Source organism: Talaromyces stipitatus, genomic scaffold (assembly GCF_000003125.1).
Source record: "Talaromyces stipitatus ATCC 10500 scf_1105507295555 genomic scaffold, whole genome shotgun sequence".
Taxonomy (NCBI): Eukaryota; Fungi; Ascomycota; class Eurotiomycetes; order Eurotiales; family Trichocomaceae; genus Talaromyces; species Talaromyces stipitatus.
In genome coordinates this window covers 1,125,276-1,143,620 of record NW_002990116.1, presented here as the reverse complement: position 1 = coordinate 1,143,620, position 18,345 = coordinate 1,125,276, and the positions used below count along the sequence as shown (strand labels likewise).

General features: G+C 47.0%; 8 protein-coding genes across 8 annotated transcripts, besides 1 other annotated feature; 5 read left to right on the top strand and 3 right to left on the bottom strand.

The window, feature by feature from the left end:
• Positions 1–326: 326 nt before the first annotated feature.
• TSTA_115250 (uncharacterized protein) lies at positions 327–1,171 on the top strand. The gene is made up of 2 exons (XM_002481673.1): positions 327–610; positions 661–1,171. The coding sequence occupies exons 1-2, from the start codon at positions 593–595 to the stop codon at positions 1,018–1,020; spliced, it is 378 nt and encodes a 125-aa protein (XP_002481718.1). The 5' UTR covers positions 327–592; the 3' UTR covers positions 1,021–1,171.
• A 94-nt stretch (positions 1,172–1,265) lies between these two features.
• TSTA_115240 (uncharacterized protein) lies at positions 1,266–3,455 on the top strand (the record flags this gene model as incomplete). The annotated part of the gene is made up of 2 exons (XM_002481672.1): positions 1,266–1,958; positions 2,007–3,455. The coding sequence occupies 2 exons, from the start codon at positions 1,266–1,268 to the stop codon at positions 3,189–3,191; spliced, it is 1,878 nt and encodes a 625-aa protein (XP_002481717.1). The 3' UTR covers positions 3,192–3,455.
• On the bottom strand, positions 2,901–4,571 carry TSTA_115230 (uncharacterized protein). Its single transcript, XM_002481671.1, has 6 exons — positions 4,465–4,571; positions 3,982–4,412; positions 3,847–3,926; positions 3,770–3,800; positions 3,564–3,721; positions 2,901–3,355 (listed from the first exon to the last, which is right to left on the bottom strand). The coding sequence occupies exons 1-5, from the start codon at positions 4,564–4,566 to the stop codon at positions 3,661–3,663; spliced, it is 705 nt and encodes a 234-aa protein (XP_002481716.1). The 5' UTR covers positions 4,567–4,571; the 3' UTR covers positions 2,901–3,355; positions 3,564–3,660.
• Positions 4,572–4,918: 347 nt separating this feature from the next.
• On the top strand, positions 4,919–7,454 carry TSTA_115220 (uncharacterized protein; the record flags this gene model as incomplete). The annotated part of the gene is made up of 2 exons (XM_002481670.1): positions 4,919–6,508; positions 6,569–7,454. 2 exons carry the CDS (start codon positions 4,919–4,921, stop codon positions 7,106–7,108), a joined length of 2,130 nt encoding a protein of 709 aa, XP_002481715.1. The 3' UTR covers positions 7,109–7,454.
• Positions 7,455–8,176: 722 nt separating this feature from the next.
• Positions 8,177–8,211: a sequence feature (A-rich).
• An 839-nt stretch (positions 8,212–9,050) lies between these two features.
• On the top strand, positions 9,051–11,065 carry TSTA_115210 (glutamine synthetase). The gene is made up of 4 exons (XM_002481669.1): positions 9,051–9,258; positions 9,329–9,538; positions 9,695–10,621; positions 10,672–11,065. Exons 1-4 carry the CDS (start codon positions 9,256–9,258, stop codon positions 10,687–10,689), a joined length of 1,158 nt encoding a protein of 385 aa, XP_002481714.1. The 5' UTR covers positions 9,051–9,255; the 3' UTR covers positions 10,690–11,065.
• Positions 11,066–11,106: 41 nt separating this feature from the next.
• TSTA_115200 (MFS monosaccharide transporter, putative) lies at positions 11,107–13,402 on the bottom strand. The gene is made up of 4 exons (XM_002481668.1): positions 13,136–13,402; positions 12,889–13,013; positions 11,709–12,840; positions 11,107–11,656 (listed from the first exon to the last, which is right to left on the bottom strand). Exons 1-4 carry the CDS (start codon positions 13,219–13,221, stop codon positions 11,341–11,343), a joined length of 1,659 nt encoding a protein of 552 aa, XP_002481713.1. The 5' UTR covers positions 13,222–13,402; the 3' UTR covers positions 11,107–11,340.
• Positions 13,403–15,875: 2,473 nt separating this feature from the next.
• TSTA_115190 (uncharacterized protein) lies at positions 15,876–16,794 on the bottom strand (the record flags this gene model as incomplete). The annotated part of the gene is made up of 4 exons (XM_002481667.1): positions 15,876–15,913; positions 15,950–16,140; positions 16,363–16,406; positions 16,456–16,794. 4 exons carry the CDS (start codon positions 16,792–16,794, stop codon positions 15,876–15,878), a joined length of 612 nt encoding a protein of 203 aa, XP_002481712.1.
• A 111-nt stretch (positions 16,795–16,905) lies between these two features.
• On the top strand, positions 16,906–17,769 carry TSTA_115180 (monooxygenase, putative; the record flags this gene model as incomplete). Its single annotated transcript, XM_002481666.1, has 2 exons — positions 16,906–16,948; positions 17,084–17,769. The coding sequence occupies 2 exons, from the start codon at positions 16,906–16,908 to the stop codon at positions 17,767–17,769; spliced, it is 729 nt and encodes a 242-aa protein (XP_002481711.1).
• Between the last annotated feature and the right edge of the window lie 576 nt (positions 17,770–18,345).

Sequence of the window (18,345 nt, the reverse complement as noted above, 5' to 3'; positions counted from 1 at the left end):
AGTAATCAATCAATTTGAGGCGTCGATAAATGGTAGATATATACCTATGTATCAGGCCACTATCCGGGTTGCTATACCAATCTAGTCGATTCGTAACACCGGTATGAGTCAGCAATATGTCGTATACAGCCCATATAAAAGCCACAAAATGACATCTGGAATCTCATATAACAGAGCCTTTCTCCAGACCAAAAGTCAACGAATTATGCCTCGTAAAAATGGCTTTACTCAGTACCCTGTTGTAGTGATAAACGAGTCACGTGATGTCAATAGACCAAACATACAGTACAAACGTCCAATCTTTTAAAGCCGTTAACTGAATACTTAGGTAGGATTAGCATATATGTACTCAGTCTTTCTGGGCACTGCAATGTCAGCTGTAACTCATGTTGCATTACATGGTCACATTCAATTTAGCCTAATGACTTTGCGTACTTGCTTGAAGGACTGGAAGGAGTTCGGTATCAAGGGTAGGTATAAATAGGGATTATGATCATAGGCAGTTGACCGTCAATAGGATATCCAGAAGAGAAAATTCCGACTATATTCAAAAGATCCTACAGCCTGTCTGAATAGATTGGCCTGCGCTAAGATGGCTTCACTTTTCAAGGTACAATTAATTCCCCTCTAGCTATACTTATACTAAACCTCAACGAAAAGAATCTCCTCTTCACCACAGCAATCGTTGCACCAACAGCCCTCGTCTCCGCCTATAGCGTCACGTACGAGGGCTACTACCAACCGAACTGCGGTTTCGAAGTAAACTACGGCAACTTCAGCGCACCCTACAATTGCTGGGGATTCGAGATATGGCCTGTTAGCAGCTACAAACTTTATTCTGAGGGCCCAGTTGACTGTCCCGAGGGTACATCGCTACAGATCACGTTTTATGCACAACAGGCTGGTGATCAATATCATTGTGGGATAGATCCGTTGCTTGTTTTGCCTATCGGGGAAAGTCAGGATTGTGTAGAAGGGTTGAATATTTCACCGGCGATTGCGGAGGTGACATGTGCTTAGATTTTTGATCATATATTCGAACGAGCCTATAAGTAGGTTGGTAGACTATAGGAAAAGGATTTTTTGTATGGGTCCAAAGGAGAATGCGGGGACCGCTAAAAAAAAAATTTAGGCGTTAAATTAGACCTCAAATCATACCCATCACATTCCCCCACACAAATACAAAGATAAACGCAGCATTCTCCATATTATGAATTGATGCTAGAGATTGATGACTACGAAAATAATCCTCTTTCGGACACGTAATGAGCCCATACCTACCCCTCCCGCTCCATGAAGAGTGGAAGGATATCGATACTTACATCAAAGCACTCCTCTCCTTCGCAACATCCACGCCTCTATTCTTGAATCTCTGCGGCGGTGTGCATATTCTCGATTTCCTGACCAGCGAACCCGATCTCTACACGACGTTATTTGCAGAGGACTGGCGCCAATTCTTTCACGAACACGACCTATACGACATTCTGGACTTGATTCTAACGGACGATCTAACACCATTCCGATCCCCCGATGGCTCTGGTTGGAAGTTTTCTGAGCGTAGAGAAGAGAAATGGAAAAATGGACCGTTACCGCCTCCTTCATTACTAGATTATATTAACGACATTCGCCGGCTCAGCCTGCGACGAGATTTCACTCCGAAATTTCCTCCGAATACCACCAGCGCCATCCCGCGCCGTCTCGCAGTCGGCATGAAAGATAAAAAGCTACACGAAGTAGAACACTTTTCCAAATACGTCGATTCATTCGCTACCTCTGTGTCAGAGACAAGACATGAACCGATCACACATATAGCGGATTTCGGGTCTGGGCAGAATTATCTGGGGAGAACGTTGGCGTATTCGTATAATCGGCATATTATCGCAATTGAACGGAAACATGCATTTATAAAGGGGGCGCAGGGGATGGATGTTACTGCGAAAATGGCGAAGAAGAAGGTTGTCAGGATGTATAATAAGAAAGCGCTCAGGAATTCGAAAGTTGAGAAGGTGGGTTCGAATGGTGTGGCTGAGGAAGTGTGTACTGCGTGTCTTCCGGAAGGTGAAGAGGTCCAAGAAGAGAAAGAAGGAAATGAAGAAGATGATAGCACTGTTTTCAGTGTATTCAAAGACCTCGATATCAGCGCAGAGGATTTACCCACGTCTACGCCCAACACCACTCAAAAAGTGGAAGAAGTAGACACCCAACCACGAGGTACGATGGATTATATCGAGCACAACATCAAAGACGGTTACCTTGAACCTATAATCCGACACGTCGTCAATCCCGAGACTGAACAGGACACTACAAACCCATCACCGAGGACAAAAGACGACGCTCGCGTCCTAGTAGTCTCACTCCATTCCTGCGGCAACCTCCTCCACCACGGCATCCGCTCTCTCATCCTCAACCCTTCCGTCGTCGCAATCGCCATGATAGGATGCTGCTATAACCTCCTGACTGAACGACTAGGACCGCCAACCTACAAACTCCCCGTCCTGCGCCATATGCATCAACGCCTCAGCGTCGGAGCAACACAAAAGGATCCCCATGGATTTCCCATGTCAAACCTCTTCGAGAATTACCCTTATAGCGGTGGGAAGGGCATAAAATTCAACATTACCGCACGAATGATGGCCTGTCAAGCACCGTTCAACTGGTCCCAGGAAGAAACCAAAGCGTTCTTCACACGACATTATTACCGGGCCTTGCTGCAAAAATTCTTCGTCGACCATGGTATTGCTCCCAAACCGGAACTTGCCACATTCGATGTCTTGACACGAGATCGCCCTACTACTTCTTCTTCAGACACATCACCACCTCTCATAATCGGGACATTACGCAAAACAGCATATAAATCTTTCATCAACTACGCACAAACGGCCATTGCAAAACTCGCCAAAGAACCTGCTCACCGCTCTAAATTGCTACCGCTGCTCGAGAACGAAGAAGCCACAATTGCCGAACTGGAGAAGTACGTTAGCGAATACGCGCATACGAAGAAAAGTCTGAGTATTGTTTGGATTTTGATGTCGTTTTCTGCGACATTGGTTGAGGCTATGATTGTGATTGATCGGTGGCAGTATCTAAGGGAGCATATGGCTTCGGGGATTGTGCAGGAGTGTTGGGTTGAGCCGGTGTTTGATTATGCGGAGAGTCCGAGGAATTTGGCTGTTATTGGGATTAAGAATTGAGGATATATCATGTGTATAGATTTCTAGATACCCAGCTGAGGCCATGAGCTGTGCAAGCTATACATGTAGTTTCATGTACATATGAATGAAGTGCCTTCGAAGGGTGTGCAACGCCCTTCGGTCCTAGACGTTTCAGGAAATGCTCGGCAATGATGATCTGTGCCCTGCTTCCAGTCCAAAGTCAGCTCTTGTCGATCCATTTTGTCAATATCATATCGAAAGGAGATTCAATTTCAGCATTGCGTTGAGATACGTGTTTAACATCAATCACACTTGTGTGTCTGAGTGAGCTGGGTAACGGTGTTGTCATCATGTAAGAGCGAGTAAGAGCGAGGCAGACTCGCATGGAGGGAAGAATAGTGGAGTACCTACGAATGGAGGTTCGGTCTGAGCCGTTTGATGTACGTAGTACTCGCTGGAGGCTGCTATTTGGAGCAACGATTGATGTGGTCTTCCAGAGCCGCGATGCTCAACCGGCTTTCCGGAGTCGTTCAACTAGCTTCTCTCTCAGGAATGGGCTCAGTCCGAGTCTAATCTCGTATTAGCTTGTATACACCAAGACTGATATGACTACTCACATCCCATCACGAGTCACAATTCGGTAAGTGCCTGTTCTTGTCAGCTACTCGTCCACTCGCCGACTCGGTGTACCAACCACTAGATTGGTAGTTCCCATTTCTTCCAACAAACTTTCCGTTGCCGTCAACTTCGACACTACCAAAGATATCTTCAGGCCTGAAGTATGATGATTAGCTCCAAATCTCTGTTTGGTTGCCTTTTCCAGACTCACCACGCAATTCGACCATACTCTGGCGGTCGCCGGCTATCAGATACATGAATCCATCCGCCTCTCCCTCCAGAACCGACACCACCTTGTCCGCTTGCACCACCAGCAGAATCACCTCCAGTACTTATCCCCTGCCCATAGCCTGGTCTTCTTTTCTGGTTATGTTGAGGTGCAAAGAAGAAACCACCCGAGCCCAAGTTGGCACCCGCTGTAGACACCATCACTTGAGCTTGGGATTGTACTTCGGGATCTTCCACGGCATGTTCAGAAACAACTTCATCCAGAATCTTGAGAAACTTGGAATTCTGCTCGAAAGAGTCCGGAGTAGGAGGGAGTTTTGAGGTAGTGCCAATGGCAAGGTCTGTATTTGGTGGTTCTGAAGAGAGCAAGGAGAGAATATGATTTCCTGGTCTCGATTTGTCGGGGAAGGTATACTGTAGATGAATGAGCATTGTCCATTCTTGGGACGGCAGAGAAATAACATACTATATGAGGGTGGCCTTCCAAAGTAGACACTAAGCGCAATTGAGGTAATTGACGCAAATTATGAATGACTGGACGCGATGACCGCGTAAATAATGTAGCCATGTTGATGGAATTGTGTGAAAAGACGGAGAGGAGAAAATCGTGTCGGATTCGAGGAGCTCCTGCTGAAATATGACGGAGTGGAGAACGGAGCTTGGATGCAAACAATGCAAACACTGATCAAGGTAATTACTCTGCATTTCAAGATGAATTCTTTGATTGTTTTATGACAGACACAAACTACACACACTCGTTATTCAACTTCAGCTTGGAGAGAGAGAATAGCTTGCTAGAGGTCATCTAGGCCAAGGCCGCGTCTCCAAGGTGCCGGTGTTACCTACCAAACCATCCCTCCACGATCCTTAATCAACGTCCATTCCATGAATAACCATTCATAAACTCACAGTGACAGGAGATGGCGACTCCCTCTTCGAGACCGAACCCTGGCGCGACGCCTACTCATCTGACCTCTTCCCCTCATCCTTCAGCAGTCCCCATGGGCCGTGGTCTATCTCACAAATCACCTTCTATGAAGACTCCTTCAGCCTCAGGTACTGCTCATGGCCATCATCTCAGCACGTCCTCGCATCAAGGCGCTACACCTCTCACGGCGATCGCCGGATTAGATGACCCGGTTTCCCTCAGCTCGCCCTCCGCTCTGTTGGCTCTCGGTGGATTCACAGGCATGAGCCCAGCATTGAATGTACAGGATGGGTTGGTCGGCCCCGGTATGCACGACAGTGATATTCGCGCTCTCACTTTAGGCCTTGGTGGCGCACGTAATCATGAGGAAGAGCGGCGGAAGCGTATAGAAGAAGTGGTACAGTTACTACGGGGTCGGGTAGCAGGTCGAGGCGTTAGTCGAGAAGCAGTGGAGAGATTGGGCAGGTTGGAAGGATTCGAGTCTATATGGCAAGAGGATAGTTTGAGCATTGCTGGAAACTCTGTTGATCTCGAGATCGAGTTTTATCCCGGTGAAGATAACGTCAAGGACGTCAGTTTGAGTTACGCCTCTCTCGAAGGAGAAAGTGAAAGTGAAAGACGGGAAGAAGCTACAATTGTGCTCAAAGGTGATCTCATACAAACTGCAGAGGAACGCGAAAATAGGGCCTGGAAGTCACTGAAAGGTTTTCAGAGTAATCTCGAAAGACTTGCGAAGCTCGATCATTTGAGTCAAGAGATTAATTGTTTCGAGGCGGTTGAGAGTCTTTTTGAGAGTCTGCAGAAGGTCTGGGACGCTGAGAGTCGGCGAGGGAGTTATCATAGCGTCTACGAACATCTTTGTCGAGGATCTATCGGTAGACCCAGTCTACATAGAAGAGGTCGTGTTGGGATGGGACTGGAGTATTGGGTTGAAGGCCACAGAATACTGCATGCGAAGCAGACGAAGAAATCAGCGGACCCCATGGCAATAGATACTGAAGAAGACGACGATGGATATTTACAAGACCAGCTACGAAGCGTCACAATCGAATGTGAAGAGGGATTTCCTTCACTACGAATCTCGAAAGAATGGGTCGGGGCGGAAATACTGAGTACAGTCGAGACGAACGATGCATCCACGGCGGTGAACTGGATGGATCCACCACCTACATTACAGTCCTCTGTCAGCGAGCTTGACACAGACATGGTAGGGTCTGGGACGGCTAATCGACGTTTTGTGGCGAAATTAGAACCCCATATACATGTTCCGCTCTTGATAGCAAACGACATATATCGACACCTTGGGTTGACGATTCCCCACGATTACAGAACGACAACGTATGACGGTCTCTTGGTCCCTGGTTGGACGAGCAGCGGTATGAATAGCAACGATTCGATGGCTTCGGAGTCGCTGGAAATGCCGGAGAAGCGGCGAATGAAAGCTGTATTATCGTTCGACGAGAAGGATGAACCTGTGCAGAAAAACCACAGTTATTCTTTCCAGGCTTTTGAAGCTGCCCCAGGAATGACTATTCGTGAATTTCCATTTTCTCATCCGCGACAGCTAGCTGATATTTTCCCGGTATGTATCCTGTGCTGTGAGAAATTTGTGTTAGTAACGTAGTATGCTGACGAGACATAGATATTCCGGCAATATAGTTTATTGGCAACGTTGATGCAGAAAGTCTTCCCGCGGAAAGAGATTGTGGCCGGTTCGGTCCATGAGTCAAAAGGTTCATCAAAGACGTCGGAAACATTGTCAATGTCTGGAAATTCAACATCAACCACTGAACAAATCAGCATACTCAGCAATGGAGATCCGAACGAAGACTTTCTAAACAACCTTCTGGCAGAGAGTACGATATCTCTTCATACCGAATCTCAGGCCGGCGACGATCTAAGCGATGTTCGAGTGGACATCACGCTAAGAACGCAAATCGGACAGGCACCGTTGATCATGTTGTCGATCACTGTACCAGAAACCAAACAAAAGGCGTCAGTCAGCTTCGAAATTCGACTAAACGGGCGAGTGAATATTGCTCAAGTGTCTGGTTTGGGGGGTAGCAAAGATGAGCAGTCAATGGCGAAGATCCACCGGAAACTGAATCGTGTCTTGGAGGTATCCGAAGATTTAAGTGTTCTGGTGGAATATGTGGTGAGCCAATTACGGGGGATGTCATAATACCGCGGTGCATTATGAAAGCATCCGCCACCCCTGCATATAGATGGACTATTAGTCTGTTATCAATACGACCCAAGCTCCAAAGATGCCGCACTTGTTAATGCTTACACAGACAGAGGTGGTCTCAACCATTGGTCGATGCCGTCAGACTAGTCAGGTCGAGGAAGCTTCGATCAATCTCTTATCAGGATCCGGGGTAGCTTGTTATCTAATCGGGACTGGAACCCTTGCTTCGGGGATGGACTGGCGCGATCATCAGTGGCATGTATCGTATTACAGTATTGCTGATATCTACAGAGTCCAGACTACACATCTAAAATCTAGATTTGAGCATCTAACTTTACTCATGAATCAAAGCAAGGAGTCAAGAGATGGTAGACACACAGACTAGACATATCAATGATAGACAGCCACTTGACGTACGGACACAGCCATCATGAAAATATGAAGCTGAAGATAAAATTAAAAATAGCAAACCTTAAACGCAGCCAAGAACATCGGCCCGGCTCAGTAGTCAACAAGGTGTGTCATCAAGTCCGTCCAGCCAATCAGGTATCTCCGATAAGAGATGCAGCCTTTGATCCGCCTTACCGGTGCCGGGCGATCGGTACGTAATTCCGTGTATTGAATTGCAATTACGAGTTGCCACTGTTTCCGTATATTTTCGTATATTTTCGTATGTTCAACCTTGTTGTCTGGGTAAATAGACTTGAGGGTAACTATTTGTTTCCCCGCCTTTGATATTGTTGATACTGTTATCGATAGCAAAACTAGCTACATCTGTGCTCGCGGTGAACTCAGTCACACCACGCTTACAGCGCGTATTCAATATTCGACCTCCTCTAAAAGTACACATGTATGACGGCGCGTAACCTCGAATCTACTACTCATTTGACTACTCCTGATTGACTCGACTCGGACTGTCGTACAATAGCCCGAGCTCTCTTGACTGCTGTGAACATAGAGTCGTTCCTACTACAAAACCGCATCGTGTTAGTCCGCATTCTCTCATGCCAGGGCGTCTGACAGTGTTTGCTGAATCATTGACGAGGCATTTTCTTGTTGTCGTTTCTTTTCTTTTCCTTTTTTCTTTTTCTTTCTTTCTGGGTTTTCCCCGGAGATGTTGAAACAAATAATTCTCTCGCATGATGTTTATTTCTCAGAATCAACATGTTTCAAACCGCGACATGCGCTGGTTTTTATGTCTCAACAGAAAAGTGTTAGATATCCGTGCTGAGGGATTGGCCGGTTTCGGTGTGCCCATCAAACCCTAATTTATATCGGCTGAATGCCGCCACACTACTCGGAGGATTTCGAGTACGATACGGGTAAAGGATAGTCAATTTGCCAGTCATGATGGCAGTAAATTTAAAATAAACTGTGTTTGTATTTACTATTTAGCATATAATGAACTCGTGGGATAGGTATAAGGGTTGTCGGGGAGAACAGTGCCTCGTCCGAGATACGAAATAAACCCGGAGACGATAGCGTTATCGGCCGTCTGATTGTCTGGGTAGATTACCGCCCGTAATACTACCATGACCAATTGCTATCGAGTCATATCTTTATGAAAATATACAAGTATACGTAAGCTTTGACCCTTTCCTTTTTCTTTTCTTTTTTTTCTATTTAACTGTCTATATTATTTTACTCCTCCACGCTTAAACAAGACTATCGGTTCTTCTCCGTGGCTGGAAGATGGGGTAGATACGTACGTAATAATGGGTATGTGTCTGTAAGTAAACGGTAATACACCACCGGGACCAGCCTCGACCCAGAAAAATGCTGCGCCTTTCTCTGTTTCACTCATGTCTCTGTACTGTTTCTTTACGTACAGTACCAAAACAATCACTAATCAGTATTTTTGCCCCCCCCCACTAAGAAAAAACCGATTCTGCTTGGCTGTTTCCTTCCTTTCCCCCTCCATCCTCCTTCCCCAATCGAGTCGTCGCAGACAATAAAAAGCCTCCTTCGCCTCTTCCACTCTCTCTCCATCTTCATTCTTCTTATCCCCCTTAAACAATTTTATTTCAGTGTTCGCTTTTGCTTTGCTTTGATCTTCTGCTTTGCTCCGTGTGACACTGTTTCCTGTCAATTTACTCTGATCATTATTTTCGAGTCATTCGTCACACATAGACATTATCATCATGGTATGTGGTGAATTGTGATTGCAACTATCTCCAAGTCAATTGTGAACAATCGCTAACGTCAATGGCATAGGCTACTTCAACTATCGTTTCCAACACTGAGAATGTGCGTTTTTCCCCTCCTGCTCTTGACCCGGCCGATAAGACCCGGTCACGCGATAACCTCACAACTCATTCTAACACGCTACAGCTTCTCAAATATCTTGCCCTCGACCAGAAGGGCAAGGTTATGGCCGAGTACGTCTGGATTGACGCTGAGGGTGGTGTTCGCTCCAAGACCAAGGTACGTGTTACACCAATCATCTCCGATGCTTCCTTATCTCCCGATTTATCGCAAGCCGCGCTTCCCTCCCGATAAGCCAGCCCACTTCCCCCTCAACAGCAACGCGAAGCGAGCGAGCTAAATCAATTACTTTCTACTGGTTACTGACTCTCGTAGACTCTTTCCAAGGCTGTCACCTCCGCCGATGAGCTCCCCGAGTGGAACTTTGACGGTTCCTCCACTGGCCAGGCACCCGGCGACAACTCCGATGTCTACATCCGCCCCGTTGCTATCTTCCCTGACCCCTTCCGCAAGGGAGACAACATCCTTGTCCTCTGTGAGACCTGGGACTCCGATGGCACCCCCAACAAGTTCAACCACCGCCACGAGGCCGCCAAGTTGATGGAAACACACGCCGACCAGCACTTCTGGTTCGGTCTTGAACAAGAATACACTCTCCTCGGCTCCGACGGATGGCCATACGGCTGGCCCAAGGGTGGTTTCCCTGGTCCCCAGGGCCCTTACTACTGCGGTGTCGGAACTGGCAAGGTCTACTGCCGTGACATTGTCGAGGCTCACTACAAGGCTTGCTTGTACGCCGGTATCAACATCTCCGGTATCAACGCTGAGGTCATGCCCGCTCAGTGGGAATACCAGGTTGGTCCTTGCGAAGGTATCCAGATGGGTGACCACCTCTGGATGTCTCGTTTCCTCCTCCACCGTGTCGCCGAAGAATTCGGTGCTCAGATCTCCTTCCACCCCAAGCCTATCCCCGGTGACTGGAACGGCGCCGGCCTTCACACCAACGTCTCCAACGACGCTACCCGTGCCGAGGGTGGTATCAAGGCCATCGAGGCTGCCATGAAGAAACTCGAGGCCCGTCACGTTGAACACATTGCCGTCTACGGTGAGGGCAACGAGGCTCGTCTTACTGGTCGCCACGAGACCGGTTCCATTGACAAGTTCTCCTACGGTGTCGCTGACCGTGGCGGCTCCATCCGTATTCCTCGCCAGTGCGCCAAGGATGGCAAGGGTTACTTTGAGGACCGACGACCTGCCTCCAACGCTGACCCTTACCAGGTTACTGGTATCATTGTTGAGACTGTATGTTCCCCTATTTTTCTCTATTGATGAGCCATACTAACTTAATCCAGCTTTGCGGTGGCGTTTAAACGATCTCGATTATAAATGTTACGAAAGAAAATGAGAAATAAAATAAAAATTGGAAAAATACCCAATCAAACCAATCAATCAACCCATGGATACCCTACCGTTGCCGTCGTCCGTCTCTTACTCTTCAAACACAACCATGTTCATGAATTAGACAAAGGTAGAGATGAAATAGGATGACTCAACCTACAGAATTAGTCATACATACCATCATACAATTCATTCATACTTTTTTTTTCTATTATTGGTGTTTTTATCTGTGTATGTTTTTGGTATTGTCTGGCAAGGTGTTCTGTGTGGTAATGAGTCTAATGCATAGATGGCCTTATTTAGCAAAGTTAAGTTTATTTTGACAACGTTTGTCCATCTAAATATATATGTAGGCCTACATATGAAGTGATTACGTCCGTTATCCAGTAGAATATAGATTCATGCATTCTTCTACAGAGAGATAATATAACAAGTTGTGATCTATCTATCCTCCTTTATCTGTTTCCCGTCCCATGACGAGCTCAGTTGGGTATTTACAGTAGAAATAAAAGAAATGAAAAGGGGTATATCAGAGAAAAAATGGAGATCAACATCAAGTTCGTAGAGTCCACGCATGCATAGCATGACATGTACCATATCCATGAACGAGTCCTGCGATCCGATCAACTCGACTCAGAAATACGAACCGCATCCCCATTCTCAATATGATACTGCGGATTCGCATGATCCTTATTTGAGACAGTTCGTTTCTCTCCATCTGCATCACCGCCGACGACGACATGATGAAAATGCTCGTCCGTTTGGGTGTAGTTGATCAGTAATTCTCCATTCTTCCCGTATCGGCGCGGTTCTTCGCGCGCAATTCTGACGACGGACCAGATTGATTTGGTCTTGTGGAAGATTGCGTCCATTTCTTCGAGGGAGCGGTATGCTGTTTCGGGGTAGAAGAAGTAGACGACGGGGAAGATGAAGGCGTTTCTTCAAACTGTTAGTGGACGACAAACAGATAGGAAGGGTGGGGGCTGCTTACATGACGGCAAAAATGATATAAGTCTGATACTTAATCGTCTGGAATGCCACTGGAGTAATCATGACAACCATAAAGTTAAACGCCCAATTGGCAGATGTCGACAACGCATTGGCCGGCGCACGAATACGTAGAGGCACGATCTCAGCCGGATACAACCATGTCATTCCCAACCATCCCCAGGCGAAGAACGTGTTGAAAACGAACAGAAATACAGCAGCCACAATACCCGGTTTGGTTTGACCCTCAAAACTAGTGCTAATCGCCAAAACGACCATGGAGAGAGACATGCCTGCAGCTCCGATTAACATCAGAGGTCGACGACCGGCTTTCTCAATGATGAAAATCGGTAGCCAAGATGCGATGAAGTATTCGGTACCGTTGCATGCGGCTAGAATACGGGACAAGAATCCAGATAGGCCGATACTGTTCTGGTAGATGGTAGCAGCGTAGTAAGTGATGAGATTGATACCGGAGATTTGTTGGAACATCTGATTGACGTAGGCGAGGACAACACGGTGGAAGTGGCGGTTCTCGTCCATGGTGAACAAATCGCGCCAACTGGTGTTTTGAGCCTCTAGAACCGTATCCTTGATAGCAGCAAATTCGTTCTCGACAATCGTGTCTTCACGGTTGGTGTCTAGCAACGCACTCAATACCTCGGTAGCTTCGTCTTCGCGGCCCTTGAAAATGAGCCATCGGGGCGATTCAGGCAAGAGCATGACAAAAGCCAGAATGATCAAGGCAATGACGACCTGGAATGCAATGGGAAATCGCCACGAGACCGAGTTGGGGTCAAGGAATGAAAACCCGAAATCCAGCCAGTAACTGAGACAGATACCACCGGTGATCAAAGAACCTTCAACCATGACCAATTGGCCTCTACGATGAGCCTTGGAGCATTCAGACTGCCATGTGGGGACGGTAGATGTGTTCAATCCGTTACCGATACCAGTTATGATACGGCCGACGATGAAGTGAGCTAGGCTGAAGGCAGTACACTGCAGAGTGGCGCCGATAACCATGATAGAAGAGCCCAAAAAGATCGTCTTGCGGCGACCGAGACGGTCACCAATGAAGATACAAAGGATCGAACCGACGAAACATCCGACGTTGTAAGCAGAAACAGCAGCTCCTACAGCCAGTTAATTCAATCGGCTCAGAATCTTGGGTCCAGACGTACCTTGAATGTTGGATCGATGCATCTGTTGAGAAGAGGACATTGCCCGGTATGCGTCAGAGGAAGTATCGAGGTCAGGGAATTGTGAGATGAAGGAGTCCAAGGTCAAAAGACCACCCATGACACCTCTGCAAAGGTTAGTTCATTGCCTCATGGGCTTGCCACATAAGGGAGCTGTCCGTACTGATCATAACCGAAGAGTCTGCAGAATGTGAGCAATTATCTTTGCCTGCACAGGACAAATACGTACAAGAAATCTAGACCGGCAATCACGCCGACTGCGATATTGAGCTTGGTGCCTCGAAGGCCGAGGTAGGAGCGTCCACCGTGGCCCATATTGACTGTCTATCTTTCTACAGCGCACTGGCCCATACACGATATACGCGATCAATTCGAGGCTGACAAGCAATGGGCATTCAAGGGGGTTGTATACAAGAGAGTGATGCCGTGACGAAACCAGTCCGTCTTGTTGCTTGAGGGGAGGAAAAAGGGACGAAGAGCAAAGGATCAACATCGTCCCAGAGGAGGGGAGGACGCGGTTATAAATGAGCGCACCGTAGCTCCTGCTGAGTGGTACATGGGAAGCATAAGCTGTGCCATACTAATGCATATCAACGCGTATCGGTACAATACACCAGGTTATTTTCGGGCAAGAAGTAACCGAATTTGATCCACTCACAGCTAATGATTGGCTGCGCGCACCAGCAGTGCATACAATCTCGCCAATAGGGATGCTTATATATCCGGATGTGGAGTAGCTCGTGTACTGTATGTAAGAATACAGCAGAAATACGATGTGCAAAAAAGGAAGGAGGGTGGGGAGTGGAGTCTGGGGGAAAAACGGAAAGAGCGACCAACATTCAGCCATGGCGTCATGCTTCAGGGCTGTCAGGGACGCGCTAGCCTGTTCTGGAGAAGCCGTAGCCAATGTTCTCTCTCTCCACGTGATGTTTCTGGGGTTAATCCTCTGATTTACTCCAGGCAGGTCACGTTCCCTAACACTGCTAAGCATGTACTCCGTACAGTGCTTAGGTAGTACAGCAGTGTTGCATGTTGTACCAATCAGCTGTAAGCAGCCAGCTGTGGCTGCCTCAGGCCGATTCTACATTATCCTCCGCTTGACGAGAATAAATCAATTCGACACATCACTTCGCACGCGCATTCTAGCTCACACACGGCAAGGTCCTGCTTAACCTAAGACAACCAATGTTCTCAAAATCGGAAATGCGGGAGTTCCACTCCAAGGCTGAACTTTGTATCGGCTGTGACTCGCTCGAGAAAGCGTTGTTGTATCAGATTGAGATCTTGCCACGACTCGTGAGTGGGTTAAACTTTTTGTTACGGTGCCTGTCGCTTTATTCCGCTCAGTATATTGGCTCATGCTGTGGTGTGATGTTCGGCTTACTTACTAGATCAGTCATGAGAATTTTCTCCTACGTACGGACATTGATCGAGATCGTCGACCACGCGATGAAAATCGAAGCCAGAAGACAGTCTATTTATCTGTGTGGCAGGTGCATCGCACATGGAGCCGTCTACTTCATGAATTTTCTCGAGCAAGCCCGAGCATCTCTGTTCGGCATGGACGCAAAACCCTTCACAGTCGAACAGACGATTCACCAAAACTTCGTCTTTGCACTGCATTCTCTGCAACGCCGGCGTATACTGCCGGTAGCCGACAGCCGACCACAGACAGCATTATGCGGAAGAATACAATCAGTAGGCTAACACAGGCGAAGGGGTGGGTCGCCAAGCGTGTGTAGTTCATTGTTCTCTGAGCCTTGACATCTAAGAGTGAGACTGTCGTCCAAAATCGACGAACAATCTAATCACAGAGAAACGCAGGCATACTTTCCGTAGCAAGACGTACAGTGGGGGTGCAGTAGTGTTGACACCCCCCTTCTTACCGCCCACGTTTATTGCCTGCAAAACTTACACCAAGGGTGCCAACACTACTGGAAAGGCACTGTACCAACATCGGTACGCACCTAAATGCGGGATAGTCGGTTCATGCTAGTCACGTAGTGTGAGCCACCCCCGGATACGTAAGTTGTCTGTTTCTTTTTCACCGATCGTTCAGGCCTCAGCTCCGTGGGGGACATCTCAACCGGAATGACCATATTAGGCAATTCCGTCGCATTTTCCATACGGGGTGCTGTTGAGACGTTGGATGGAACATGGGGAAAGATTTATGGGGAAAAGTACGTACAGCAATGCCATGACAGGCGTCTGATTACTATTCGTTTCGATGAGCCTTTTTGCTCTACAACTGCCCTCTCAGCTGGAGTACGATCGATCTATCAAACAATTTTTTGCGCTGAGAAGGGCATATATTCACCCCCAAAGCTTACTATGTTTACAGTTGGGGAAACTTCTAATGTTACAAGGTTCAGCAAAAAGTCTAAATAAAGATCCCGGCATACCATAATTGCAGAATCCTTGCGGAAAAGTCTAATCCCAGGAACCTTTTGCTTCCAAGGACCGGAAATATACCGTTCAACCGAAAAGAAGCTCCGTCAGTTTGGCGGATAGATAACCCCGCCTGGCAGTTAGTTTCGTTCGTACATATCACCGTCACGACATGAGATGGACAGAACGATGTTCTGAGGCATCTTCAATAACTACAGCGTAGGTACGTGTCTGCGGAGACCAGCTATTCGTCATTGGATTATTCGAGAATCGCTATATCACTACACCGGTCCTCCTCCATCGTACATGCTACACCGTCTACTCGGCGCATAGTACATACGTCCCTAGAGGGGATGTTGATGCATGCATCAGCAAGGAATGGCCGATCATTCCAATACGCGCATAGCTACATGCACATCTAACTAGCTACCTAGCTATCATGCATCCGGGGTCCAGACAAGATCGGCAACCACGCATCATAATTGATGCCTCGCGTGCCCGGAAATAACCTCCTTGTACCCTCAGACACCTCCTTTCTTGGATTTGGTCTGAAGATGTTCGAGAGAAATCTCTCATGGATTCTACGTAATGACCATCTTTGGGATAATCGTGTGTTGATCTAGATCTCCACAGCTAGCTTTGCGGTTCTTTATACGTTCTCCCATCTTTGCGGCCCTGCATATATAAGTTGAGTTAACAGATGAAGGCAAGGACAGTTTCTTCAATGGCTCGTTTACAGCCAAAAACTTAGCATAGAAACCAGGGGTTATATAAGCTAGGTCAATATTGTTTTGGTCTCTTTGGGGAAGTTGGAAATAATCCAGCCTGTGGATATTAACCCTAACCCTATGATACCGTAAGAAAGTCGGGTTGCTAGCCCTAGCCCTAATTCTCTGAACTGAATCAACCTCAAAACGTGAGATAAACCCATGCTGTTCAAGCAGGAAAAGACCGCTATGTACCGCTCAACATGAACACGTAACGATCATATAGTGCTCGGATATCGAAAGCTGAAAGAGGGCCAGTGAAAATATTTAACTCCTTTTTTCGCCCCTGACTACTCCGTACCCATTGGGCATCGAAATTTGATTATTCTCATTTGCCAGATTTGCCTATAAAATTATCAGCCGCTTCTATTTTCAATCGCCAACTCGTATATACGTGCAGGTCAAGCTCCGCATGGCTGAGAGTAGATTTGTTTTCCAGTATCTGATTGATGGGGTTGAATATCCATGGCGGATCGAAGTAGGACTCGCTACTACGTGGCTGGCAACTATGTAGATTTTGTTTGCATGCTGCCAATAATCTATCAATGAGGACGTAACGATAAATACGAATACCTCTATAACGGTACTTTCCCTCCCCGCCAAACTCTTGAGTTCCCAGTAACTTGCCAGATAGATCGCGGTAATGAAGCGTATCAAAATTGTAGCTTTTTCCTTTTATACTTGCGTAAACACCTAAATGATCAAGGATTTTCAGCGCGTTTGGTGATAGCATAACTGCTCCGCCAATGTTGAGAGGTGCTGGTCGAGATTCGTAGATAGTGACTGGAATGGATGCTGGTGTAAAGCCAGCGAAAGGCTCAAACCTGCGAGTACTGAGCCGATGATGGCCACAGTCGGTTTTCTAGATGCCATTTTGACCGTGTTAGGTACACGATATCGGGAGACTTTTGGGTTATATGAAGCCGGGAATGTCTATTAATTTACTTGACAATTTTGGAATCTTAAACTCAATGATCTCGTTCACGCTCGTTCAGGACTCGTTCGATAAATATAAATAACAGAGAAGGGGATACTGATCCAGTTCGGAAGGAAATTCACAAATGTGATCGAGGATAGTCCTACGGATGGTGTGGAATTCGGCTTTGCCGACGGCAGCACAGAGTCTGCTAGTATTCTAGTCGGTGCAGACGGCATTCATTCCACAGTCCGGGAATACCTATATCCAGATTTACAGACTATATTCCTCGGTATGGCAGGTATAACGGCAGCTGTATCAAGAGCTCAACTCAAGCTGCCCGAGGACTATCATATCCCGGTGACAATAATGTCTCCCCAGGGCGCATTCGTTATAGCGCCGCAACAGGCCGATGGTTCTGAGGTATTAATTGGTAAACAGCAGCGTGTATCTGCCGGCAAACCAGGCTGGGACCGTGAATTTGTTGCCGATAAACAAGGAGCAGTCGAATTTCTCCAGACCGGTAACGCTCACTTCCCGGAATTTGTTCGGAATGCTGTTTCACAAATCGATCCAGTCAAGGTCAATAAATGGCCGTTCTTCGTTGTTCCTAAACTAGACAAATGGGCTTCGGAGACGAGACGAGTACTCATTGTCGGCGATGCTGCGCACGCTATCCCTCCATCTGCGGGACAGGGTATCAATCAAGCTTTTGAGGACGTCTACGTTCTCGCATTGTTGCTTAGCAAGGCAGACAAAATCGAGAATTTTCAGGATGCTCTGAGTTTCTAGCAGACGTGTCGTCAGGAGAGAGTGGATAAAATCCTGGAACTCAACAAACAGATTGATATGCGAAGAATGCCATCTACTGATGGTGCTAATTTCGGCGCCGCAAGGGAGGAATTCGACCTGGCTTGGTTGTATAAGCCAGATTTCCAGAAAACGGTGGATGATTGGGTTTCTCGAAATAAAAAGGTAGATGGTTAGCTCAGAAGCAGTCGGCGACAAAACACTGTGATTCAGATATTCAGTGAATCGAGGACACCAGACTCCGACCAAGGCTTAACCATACCTGGTAAGAACGTATATTAGCTAGTTAAGGATTTGTGTGCATCGGGGATCAAGGTATATGTCAATGGCAGAGGTCTTTTGCATGACTTCAGAGTAGCAACCACCGCACAACGTTGAGCAGGGATAGCAGAATCTGCTTAAGCCGAATTTAAAGAGATAAGCTTACTGACGACATTCGATCTGAGAATGTGACATCAACCGTTAACTACTTCCATTGATTGGTAACCTATCCTAATCAAGATGTTCGCACGTCTCTCAAGCCAGATACAACTTCCCCAATTCTTTACGTCAAGTTTA